Source organism: Bubalus kerabau, chromosome X (genome assembly GCF_029407905.1).
Source record: "Bubalus kerabau isolate K-KA32 ecotype Philippines breed swamp buffalo chromosome X, PCC_UOA_SB_1v2, whole genome shotgun sequence".
NCBI lineage: Eukaryota > Metazoa > Chordata > Mammalia > Artiodactyla > Bovidae > Bubalus > Bubalus kerabau.
Window position 1 is genome coordinate 7,035,304 of NC_073647.1, and position 12,268 is coordinate 7,047,571.

Sequence of the window (12,268 nt, forward strand, 5' to 3'; positions counted from 1 at the left end):
TCAGACTTCCAATGCTTATGGCTATCTGTTGTGTTAGTGTTGCCATACTCTAAGTGTAGGGAGTATCAATAACAACTAGTAAGCTAACAGAAGAAAAATCTCAGGTGAGCCTGAGATTTTAAATGTGTTAAATAGACCCAAAATTTGAATACTTGTCTCAATTCTTAATAGAAATTACCAGAAACAATGTGAGTGTTCTCACTTAGCTCTTAGGTATGTAGGCTTCTTAAAAGATGAGCTTCAAGTCCATTCACACAGGAAGCAACATACTGGACTTTCGTGAATCATTTCTCTTCTCATGCTGATGGGTTGTACAGAAACAGCCATACAGCCTCACCCTCTCGCCTTTGTGGTCAGTGATCACTCAGTCGATGGTGGGAAATTGACAACAAACATTTAGGGTACAGCCTCTGGTCACAGCATCTGTCATCTCTGTGGGTCACCAATTGGTCATTCACTTTCAGACTCAAACCCACATCCTTGGCTCCATTAGCACTGTATTAAATGACTCACCTGTTCTAAAAAGTTAACACATTTTCCTATATCCTATGTTGAATGCATAATCTGTATTCTCAGTATCTGAAGAAAGAATCTTAACTACCTTAAGACAATATATGAGTTGCACATCAGGAGTTAATAACTTTTTTCACTTGCCTCACTATGCATGTATGCTAAGTCGCTTCAGTCGTGTCCGACTCTATGCGACCCTATGGACAGCAGCCCACCAGGCTCCTCTGTATACAGGATTCTCTAGGCAAGAATACTGGAGTGGGTTGCCATTTCCTTCTCCATGCCTCACTATACAGTCAGAAAAAAAAGTATTTTCTGAGTGTAGTATAGATGGGAAACTTAATACTATCAATACATATGTTATCCAAAAAATAAGCAATAAACAAATTTAGACCATCTGTTTTTTAAGGCTTTAAAATACACTGGACAATATGAGTAAGTCAAATTGTCACAAATACCTAATTCGGTTTGAGAAATAGTACGACCACTTTTATCCAACAAAATCCAATACTATTTTCCAGCTTACTTCACCCATCCCATCAGTGTCATGAAATGTACTTCTGGTGGCTTGTGTTCAGTTCTCAGGCCTAGGAAAAAGCAAAGTCTACTCTGCTGGATTTCTCTTCCTGTATGATTACCTAAGCAGGTGGAGCTCCTGGCCAACTGAGAGAGCCCCATCGCACATATGCAGAAAAACTGCTCTCTGCCTTCCAGCTCCCTCACAGCATTCCCCCTGTGCTTAACTTTCTTTAAAACCCACACATATTGTTTTTAGCTATTCAACTGATTACCTTCCATGCTGGTCAGTGCACTCTTCAGTTAATTAATTTTAGCATACTAGGAACTCTGTAAGCCTTTGAATTATGTAAGAAATGGAAACCAAATAAAACATAAATATTTATGATAAATAGATTTCTAAAATCATTTTATTAAATTTCTGTGAGACATAGGTGATGCTCAAATTCTTTGAAAACTCCTTTAAGGATTTTTTTTGTTTTCATTTTTCTTGTGGCATGTATAGGTGACACGTGCTGATTTGAATGGGGAAAAGGCCAAGAAATCAAGCTTAAACTATGAGCCAGGTAAACATTATCAACAGCTGTTAAGGAAATCATGCAATGCATTAATACATTCAACTAACATTTACTAAGCTTTTGCTACACGCCATGCACTATACTAATTATTGAACAAAGTAGAGAAGCCATGGTTCCTACCCTGGATTTTACAGTGTGGTATAAAACAGTCATGCCAGTAATCACAACATAATATAATAAGTGCAATAAAGGAGGCAAATACAAAGTCCACTGGAAGCATAGGGGAGACAAGGAAGCTTCTACAGAAGATGCCACACGAGCTCAGACATGAAGGACGAGATGTTGATGTATGGCAAAACCAATACAATATTGTAAAGTAATTAGCCTCCAATTAAAATAAATTTATAAGAAAAAAAAAAAGAGAAAGAATTTTCTAAGCAGACTAATGGAAAGAGAACTTCCAGGAGAAAGGAATACATTTACCAAGATATATACATTAGAGCCTAGTGGGTTTGTGGAAATGCAGATTTTTTTTCAGAATTGTTTTAGGTAAAAGTTCAAGTCAGAGAATTACAGAAGATGAAGCTTGACTGGTAGATATCGGTTGATCATTAAGATTCTGGTAAGCTGTGCCAGGAGATCTACCTTTTATCCTATTATCAAAGTACAACTATTGAAGAATATTGACAGGAACCTAATATGGTCAGAATTTGCCTTTTCTACCCACAGAGATAGAAAAGGAACTTCTGGTTACCAAAGGGGAAAGTGGGCTTGGGGGGATGAGTAAATTAGGAGTTTGGGATTAACAGGTACACACTACTATATATGAAGTAGATATACAACAAGGACCTACTGCATAGCATGGGGAACTATATTCAATATCTTGTAATAACCTATAATGGAAAAGAATCTGAAAAGGGATGTGTATGTATATATATATATATATATATATATATATAATATATAATATATATAGAACTGAATTATTTTGTTGTACACCTGAGACTAACACAACATTGTAAATTAATTATACTTCAAAAAATGACCCAAAAAAGAAAGAAAGAATTTGCCTTTTCTAAAAAAGGAAAGCAGAATTAGAGGTGAGGAGACTTGAGACAATGAGACAATAAAAATAATAGCATATTGAGCACTCACTATGTGCAGGTTCTACGCTAAACCGTATTCTCTCATTTAACCCTCTGAACAACAAAACTGTTTTACCTACCATTTTACACATGAATAAACTAAGTCTCAGAGTTGTAAATTATCATGCCCAAGATTTCACATAACATGTGGCAAAGCCAAGGTTTTAAAAGCCAGGTCTATCTTACTCAACCAATCCTAACCACAATACCACACTGCCCCTTATTACAATTAAGAGGCTATTATAATAGTCAAAGCTAGAAATGAGTCCTGAACAAAGTCAGTGGCAGTAAAGATGAAGAGCTGGGCACAGATTTGACTCAGACTAAGAAAGGCAAATGGATGAGATCTGGCTACTGATTGAATGTGGGAGAAGAATGAATTGAAGACAACGCCCATATTTCTAGTACAGGCAACTTAATGGATTGTGGTGCCATTCAATAGATAGGCAATACAGAAAGACGAACAAGTTTGGAAGACAAATATTTAGTTCAGCTTTGAATATATTGAGTTTGAGGTGCCTGAGGGCATCCAAATGGGACATCTAAGTGGAGCAGTCAAGGAGGCAGTTATAGGTATTGGTCTGGGATGCATGGGAGAAGAAATGAAAGGAACGCCTTATGTCAAAACCTATGGGAAATAATGAAAGCCGTTCCCATAGGTTTGATATACCTGTTCTTTTTAAGGTAGGTTATACTTTCTCCTCTTTATTCCATCTTTGATCTAAGAGTTATCCTTAAGTATGTTTCTTAATTATCAAGAAATTCATATTTTCAGTCACATTTTTAAAGTTAGATTCAGAGAATGTAGCCTGTAAATATTCAACACATTGAAGTTGTTGACATTTTCTTTGTGGCCAAATATGTGATTGATATTTTGAAAGTATTCCATAGATATACAAAAAATATATATTCTCTATTTAAAGGCTGTAAGGCTCTAAATGAATTTTAAATTCTACTTATTGATTATATTATTCAACTGTTATATGTCTTTTCTAATTTTTTGGTCTACTATTTGCTGAATAACAAATCACCCTAAAACCTGGCAGCTTAAAAAAACATTATCTCACAGTTTCTGTGGTTAGGAATACAGAAACAACTTAGCTGGATGGTTCTGATTCAGGGGTTCTCATGAGGTTACAGTCAAGATGTCATCCAGGGCTGCTTCAGTCATCTAAAGTCTTGATTGGGACTGAAGAAGTCACTTCCAAGGTGGCTTACTCACATGGCTGTTGGCGGGAGGTCTCAGTTCCTCACCATGTGGGCATCTGCGTACATCTCTGAATATCCTCATGATATGGCATCTGGCTTCTCCCAGAGTGGGTGGTCCAAGAGAGAGGGGCAGAAGCCACACTATATTTTATAGCCTAGTCTCAGCACACTCTCACTTCCACTCATCACTTCCACTCTATTCATTGGAAGCAAGTCTCTAAGTACAACCCGCACTCAAGGGGGAAAAGAATTAGCCTCCACCACTTGGAGAGAGTATTATCAGAGAATTTGTAGACGTATTTTAAAAACACCACAACAGTATTATCTTCACACTTATTTTTTCAGGTATGTGCACTATTAATTCCAGCTCCTTCCTTTCAAAACTGTACACACTCAAACATACACTCACACACAAAGACACTTAAGAAAGTACACAGAATTGAAGTTAACTTTGATGCAGATCATTGGAATTCATTGATTATTCAAAATACATGTTATATTTATTGGGAGAACAATAGCTATTCACCCTGACTATGAACTGACTTTTAATTGGTAACATTACTTTTTATTATTCAAAGTATTCTGTTTGTCTAAGACTGTTTAGTCATGTATATGCATGACTGATGGCCTTCCTCAATGGCTCAGAGGTAAAGAATCAGCCTGCAATGCAGGGGACACAGGTTCAGTCCTTGAATTGGGAAGACCCCCTGGAGAAGGGCATGGCAACCTACTCCAGTATTCTTGCCTGGAGAATCCCATGGACAGAGGAGCCTGGTGGGCTACAGTCCATAGGGTTGCACAGAGTTGGACATGACTGAAGCGACTTAGCACGCACACACGTGCATAACTGACATACACCATCCCAGTATTCCTATGGACATATTCTACATGAAGACTTGCTTTAGTATCATTATCCAGAAATAGTTACTAAAATCCACTTGCGAACTTTGCTAGACGGCATACAAAGCATGTTAGTATTTAAGTGGGAAGAGATTAATGACAGGAAGACTAATGAATGAACATTGAGCCAACACGTATATTAAAGAATTAATTGAACAAGTAAATGTTCTTGAGTGCTTACTATATGCCAGGCACTGTAAACTAGTACAATACAGCATAGTAAGTCCTATAACAGAGGGATGTATAGGGCGCTTCAGGAGCTTGACAGAGAACGCCTGTCTATCTGGGCAGATATAAAGGAAGGCTCTCTGAAGGAGGTGACACAAGCTGAATGAGTCCTAAAGGATGGAAAGTTTTAAAAAGGGACCTGAGTTACAAGGGAAATAGTGAAGGCAGAGGAACTGTGTGTTGTTCAGTACTTCTGGAGCAGAGAATATATGTAGAATGGTGACCACAGATGAGGCTGATGAGGTAGGCAGTCACCCCAAATCTTAAGGTACTTGATGCCTGTCTGGTAGTCCCTGGAGGATTTAAAAAGAGTGTTGACAGCAGGAAATGAAAGACCTATTAAGGGACTTCCCTGGAGGTCCAGTGGGTAAGACTCCGAGCTCCTAATGCAGGAGGTCCAGGTTCAATCCCTGATCAAGGAAGGAGATCCCACATGCTGTAACACAGTAAAAAAGTAAAAAAAAAAAAAAAAAAAAAAAAAACAAAATGTAAAAAAGTCCCATATGCCACAACGAAGATGGAAGATCCTGAGGCTGCAACTAAGACCCAGCACAGCCAAATAAATAAATAAAAGTTTTTTTTTTTTTTTTTTTTTTTTTAAAAGACCTATTCAGTTCAGTTCAGTTCAGTCGCTCAGTCGTGTTCAACTCTTTGCGACCCCATGAATTGCAGCACGCCAGGCCTCCCTGTCCACCACCAACTCCCGGAGTTCACTCAGACTCACGTCCATCGAGTCAGTGATGCCATCCAGCCATCTCATCCTCTGTCGTCCCCTTCTCCTCCTGCCCCCAATCCCTCCCAGCATCAGAGTCTTTTCCAATGAGTCAACTCTTCACATGAGGTGGCCAAAGTACTGGAATTTCAGCTTTAGCATCATTCCTTCCAAAGAAATCCCAGGGCTGATCTCCTTCAGGATGGTCTGGTTGGATCTCCTTGCAGTCCAAGGGACTCTCAAGAGTCTTCTCCAACACCACAGTTCAAAACCATCAATTCTTTGGCACTCAGCTTTCTTCACAGTCCAACTGTCACATCCATACATGACCACTGGAAAAACCACAGCCTTAATTACAATTTTATAAGTAGCCTGTGAAGGATACCAACAAATAGTGATTTTCTTTTTCTCTCTAAAAATTCATCTGCAGCTCCCGGAGTCTCCTTCATTCACGACTCACCCATTAGGTAAGTATCTAAGAAAGCTAATAAAGGAATGTGTTATTTTAAATTAATATTTAAATAATTACACAAGAGTGCTGCTTGAATCCTCTACTCTTGTAGTTTTACTTGTCTGTAGTAAAAGTCTCACCTTTTGCAACCTCTCAGGACTAAGCTAAAATTGTAAAGTAGGCAAAGTTAATCATTCATGCTCTTCCAGTTCCTCTTCTGATCTCACTTTAGTCCTGGGCTCTCCTCATAGGCAATACTTTGACTCCCCTTTCACGTAGCATTACTCCTTCTAGGATCTAGATCTGTTCTTTTCCCCCGTCCCCACTCAAAAATGCATTACTTGTACCATTTGAGGTTATTGGTTTTCAAATGATGATAAATTAGTTTACCGTATAGTATTAATGACGTAATCTGTTACTCCCTGAGGATATTTGCATTTTCATCCAAAGTAAGTCAATCTCTCATGATCTAAAATAAAGGCCAGTGGAGAAGTTTTCTTTTGGCCTGGGGCCTTTCAGCTCTCAAACATTGATGGCCACCCATTCTGCTGATGTCCTGTTCCCCTCAAACTTGAATAATAATTCATGCATATAAAATGCCTCCTGATGGAACGTACATACCTATCATCTTTTATAAACCCTCAACAAACCAAATTAGGTTCAGGATAATTTTTATAAATCCCAAACTTTGATGAATTGGTTAGGTAAAGGGAAGTAGTGTATGATGGTAAATGGTGTTGATGTTCAGACCAGGCTTCTTAGAAAAGGATTTTGAGGTAGGAGTAATTGCAGTCAGTTTCATTTACAGAGGGCTCATGGGGTACAAGGATGCTGAAGGAAAGAAACTGACTAGCTCAGTATCAAGGTAGTTTCAAGAAATAAAGGTGAGAGAATGTGTGCATTATAGAGTGTTAATTCCTGCCTGCCTCTTCTTCCTGTCCCCACTATCATCCTAGACTACAGAACTACAGAATCACTTCAGTCTTTTCAACAGCAAATGTTCTGGATAGGCCTTTATTATAAAAATCAGCTAAGATGAAGAGCTATGCACATGACCCAGAGCTGCTATCTCATTCCTCACAAATACACAAGTTAAGACACCTTTATCTGAGCCTAGGACAATTCCAAGCCAGAACACAATGGAGAAGGCAATGGCACCCCACTCCAGTACTCTTGCCTGGCAAATCCCATGGACAGAGGAGCCTGGTAGGCTGCAGTCCATGGGGTCTCGAAGAGTCGGACATGACTGAGCGACTTCACTTTCACTTTTCACTTTCATGCATTGGAGAAGGAAATGGCAACCCACTCCAGTATTCTTGCCTGGAGAATCCCAGGGATGGGGGAGCCTGGTGGGCTGCCGTCTGTGGGGTCGCACAGAGTCGGACACGACTGAGGCAACTTAGCAGCAGCAGCAGCAGGACAATTCCAAGCCAGAACACAAGAAAACACAGCTAGAATACCATCTGGTATGGCTCTGCCCATTGCACCCATGCCACACCTCTTTACCTTACAGGAAAGAACACAGGTTCAAGGCCTCTGGCTTAGTCCTCTTGATCTGTTGCAGCTCCTTGCTCCCTGAGACTCAAGTGTGGGTGCATTATGTCTATTCCATCACATACCTCATCTCTCTTCTCTTCCTCCACCTCCTTAGTTCTCTGTTTTTTCTAATGCTAACATAAAGACATACACAGTAAACTTCAGTTCAGTTCAGTTCAGTCGCTCAGTCGTGTCTGACTCTTTGCGACCCCATGAATTGCAGCACGCCAGGCCTCCCTGTCCACCACCAACTCCCGGAGTCCACCCAACCCATGTCCATCGAGTCGTTGATGCCATCTAACCATCTCAGCCTCTGTCATCCCCTTCTCCTCCTGCCCTCAATCTTTCCCAACATCAGGGGCTTTTCAAATGAGTCAGCTCCTCGCATCAGGTGGCCAAAGTACTGGAGTTTCAGCTTCAACATCAGTCCTTCCAATGAACACCCAGGACTGATCTCCTTTAGGACGGACTGGTTGGATCTCCTTGCAGCCCAAGGGACTCTCAAGAGTCTTCTCCAACGCCACAGTTCAAAAGCATCAATTCTTCGGCACTCAGCTTTCTTTATAGTCCAACTCTCACATCCATACATGACCACTGGAAAAACCATAGCCTTGACTAGACGGGCCTTTTTTGGCAAAGTAATATCTCTGCTTTTGAATATGCTGTCTAGGTTGGTCATTACTTTCCCTCCAAGGAGCAAGTGTCTTTTAATTTCATGGCTGCAGCCACCATCTGCAGTCATTTTGGAGCCCCCAAAAATAAAGTCTGCCATTGTTTCCACTGTTTTCCCCATCTATTTGCCATGAAGTGATGGGACTGGATGCCATGATCTTAGTTTTCTGAATGTTGAGGTTTAACCCAATTTTTTCACTCTCCTCTTTCACTTTCATCAAGAGGCTCTTTAGTTCTTCTTCACTTTCTGCCATAAGGGTGGTGTCGTCTGCATATCTGAGGTTATTGATATTTCTCCCGGCAATCTTGATTCCATCTTGTGCTTCATCCAGCCCAGCATTTTGCATGATGTACTCTGAATATAAGTTAAATAAGCAGGGTGACAATATACAGCCTTGATATATTCCTCTTCCTATTTGGAACCAGTCTGCTGTTCCATGTCCAGGTCTAACTGTTGCTTCCTGACCTGCATACAGGTTTCTCAAGAGGCAGTCAGGTGAGCTTAATAAAATAGAATTAGGAACCAAAAAAATCAGGACAAGAGGATGCCAATGTGATAAGATAGTGATGGGGGGTAAACAGTAGTAATAATTCAACAGATTTGGTGATAGAATGGACCACACGTATGTATGATCAGGAGGTATCAGGCATCATCCCAAGCTAGGGGCCTGAGGTACCAATAGAGGCTCACCAATTACAATTAGATTAAAACTTAGATATTCAGAAGGATTAGGCAGACGGACTAAAATGTAGTCTTGTTACATTAATCTTCAAGGGGTGGTTGGCCAGTTATTTTCTGGACTAAAGTAAGGTTGTATGGCGGAAAAGGTTAGGAACAGAAAGGTTATGTTTATAGTTTTATAACATGGAAAATTAAACTGTGAAAAACTGGGCCTTATGTTTGGGGCTTCTAAACTAAGTGTCATTAATATCACTGCCCTCTTTAAGAAGTAGAGTTGGCAGTACAAACGAACCTAAACCTTTGACACTTTAGTAGTATCAACCTATCAGGGAAAAACACTGAAGACTAGAGAAAAGTAGATGTAATATCATGGCACTCCTAGAATTGTGGTGGAACTTTCCCACATAACAGTGAGTTTATTTGCGTGTTTCTGCTCAATTGACTCCAATGAGAAACTGATAATTCGCGGCAAACTGCAGATTTGTATCCAATATTACAACTAGTTGCTAGTGGTCTTATATAAGGTTTTTTAAATCTATATGGTTAGTTTTGTTCTTAGGTCTTTGCTGTTTCCTTTTATCTTAAAGTATGCCTTTGGGACAGAAAGTCTGGAGACAGGTAGAAACATACATAGGACTCCACTTGCTGCCTATGGTATGAGGTTAGGGAGAGCAGGAAAAAAAGAATCTGGGTGCGTTAGATTGCAGAGGATCTACAAAGAGGAAATTGTGCTGGAGATGGCCTGAGAAACTGGGTCTCAGAAAAATTAGTGAAGCCAAAGGATAGGAACTATGTCACTGATGGTGAGCATTCATGTTCTAGGTTCCATATTGCAAAAAGGTATTAATCCTAGGATGGGCTATTGCTGCCTAACCCTAGCTGAGACCTTTTCCTACTAGTGTTAAAGTTGTCATTTCACAGTCTGACTGTATGTCTCAATATTGGATTGTTAGGCCTTGGTAGAAAAAAGTAAATTTGATAACATAAGGGCAGGCCAAGTAAAAATGAAAATAGAGCACCATGTTTCCTTTAAGAGGGTCAAGAGGTTATGGCAAGGGGTCCATGGAGGCAGTAAAATATGAAAGTAAATCAGACTTAGGCTTTGTTTTTTTTTTTTTTAACTTTGTGTTATCCTATAATCTACATGATTTTGTTGTTCTCTTGCTACAATTTAATAAAATATAATTTTGGTTCCATGTAGTAGATCAGAATAAATAATCCTGATTAGAGCATAGAAGAGAATATTGTGATACCTAGAAAGGGGCTCCATCTAATTTGGCTTTGCAGGTCATCCGAAACCCATTATTTTAATGTCCTTGTCAGTAATCATACATAGATCTTCTACTGCAGGGTGAGGAGAGGAGATTAGGAATTTTGAGGGGGTGAGTAGAAAGTGAATTATCAGAAAGCTCTGATCAGGCAGGTCAAGTGGAAAGAACTAGCCCATCCCTTGTCTTTCCAACCCCATGCTCTTCTCAACTCACTACAGAACAAACATGGCTAAGGTGGGTCAAGAGTGGCAACATCAAGTGTTAGTTTATACAGCACCTATTATTCTACTGTTTATGCCGCAATTATTCTGCGTAATAATTCTTCTGGGTAATAGAGCATGTCCTATGCCCAGGGGCCAATATCTAAATAAGAGGATAAATGGGGAGATTAGATAAAAAAATAAAGCTTATTCTTCTTTGTGAATTGCTGGGGAGAAAACAAAACTCCCAAGCACAAAACAGGTAATCTGATTCAATGATTAGGAATTTGGAGGAAAGTTACATAAATGATTAACCATGAGTAATAAAATCAATCTCTTTTTACTTTTTCAGACAAGACTACCATCCAAATCGCTGTCAAGAGAAAGTATGTATGATGAAATTCACTATAGAGCAATTAAGGATATTTTCCGATATGTTATTAGAGAAAAATCTGTGAATCAGACTACCAGCAAAATCATCTATTGATTTTAGTCCGTTTTCCTCTTTGCCTTTTTCTCTTCCTTGACTTTCACTCTCTGTTAATCTTGAATTTTGCCAAGGTCCGAAATTATTGTTCAAAGAGTTATTGCTATGCGGGGTACAAAGTTACTGTTACCGCCATTTTGCCCCGGGTCCTCAGGAGGGTAGATTGGGGGAGCTTTGGGAGGTTTAATCATCACAAAGAAAACATCCAATACCACACACTCACTCCATAATGGGAAGGCATTACAGGAAATGCCTTTGCAGACCCTTGCAGATCTGGCTGAAGGGCTGAGCACCCTGCCCCTCAGGTAAGTGAACCAAGATGCCTAGATCTATCTTGTAATTCTCCTGGGAGTAAGAAGAATCTTAGGATGGCTACTCCATCAGAAGAAGGGGGTCTCAAGAGAGCTGCAACTTGGACCAGGTGAAGAGCATAAGGTAAGTCTGATAAGCCCCAACTTTGGGGCTAGAAGAAACATGAACTAGAAAGGGGTTCAGGGGAGTAGCACATTCACATACTTTTTCACACGTACGTGAGAGTTTCATAGACCGTCCAACAAACACAAAGGCTGAGACATACTGGCACCAGGAAGATATTTCTTGGTTTACTAGTATAGTGAAAATGAGCTAAAAATCAGATTCTACTTATCACATTTCACTTCATTAAAAACTTGACAAATGTCCCAATTTTATATGTCAAAGTTGGACATGCTTCTCAGCTACCCTAAGAGTAATAATGTAGATCTACTTACTGTACATTATCTCTGGTAACAAGAAAATAATATGTATTGAAATGCTTAGCTCATATGTATTGGAACAGATTTCAATCAATTTAGACCAAGAAGGTGAGTAGCTTATTTATTAATGTTTAAATGTGATTCTTAGAAGTGTCTGATTTAGGTCATGTTTATGTAAAACAAGTGTTTTTCAACCGTATGCTGTCATTTCAAATTATTAATATGTTCTTCAAACTCAGTAGCCATTTTCTGGTCTGCACGGTAGGTGAAAAAAAGTGCTTTACAAGAACTAGATAGTAGTAATGTTTGCATAACACTGTGAATGTGCTTAATGCTGCTCAACTGTACAATTTAAAACGGTCAATTTTATGTTATGTGCATTTTATCACAATAAAACATACATTAAGAGATTTGGGAAGGATTCTAATAACACGACTTTTCCTGGAGGTGTCCTCCAAACCTTCTCTAACTGGTCAGGAGAGAATATGCTACATTCA

The 12,268-nt window shown here is 39.4% G+C and overlaps 1 protein-coding gene across 5 annotated transcripts in view; it reads left to right on the forward strand.

Moving 5' to 3' along the window:
• The window catches only part of LOC129639074 (fibrous sheath-interacting protein 2-like), a 72,858-nt gene that overhangs the window by 38,417 nt on the left and 22,173 nt on the right, over window positions 1-12,268 (forward strand). For all 5 annotated transcript variants that reach the window (XM_055563943.1, XM_055563945.1, XM_055563941.1 and 2 more), the window contains 3 exons: window positions 1,532-1,592; window positions 6,169-6,205; window positions 10,903-10,936. In XM_055563943.1, coding sequence (XP_055419918.1) covers window positions 1,532-1,592; window positions 6,169-6,205; window positions 10,903-10,936 — 132 coding nt within the window. The remainder of the gene's footprint in view (window positions 1-1,531; window positions 1,593-6,168; window positions 6,206-10,902; window positions 10,937-12,268) is intronic.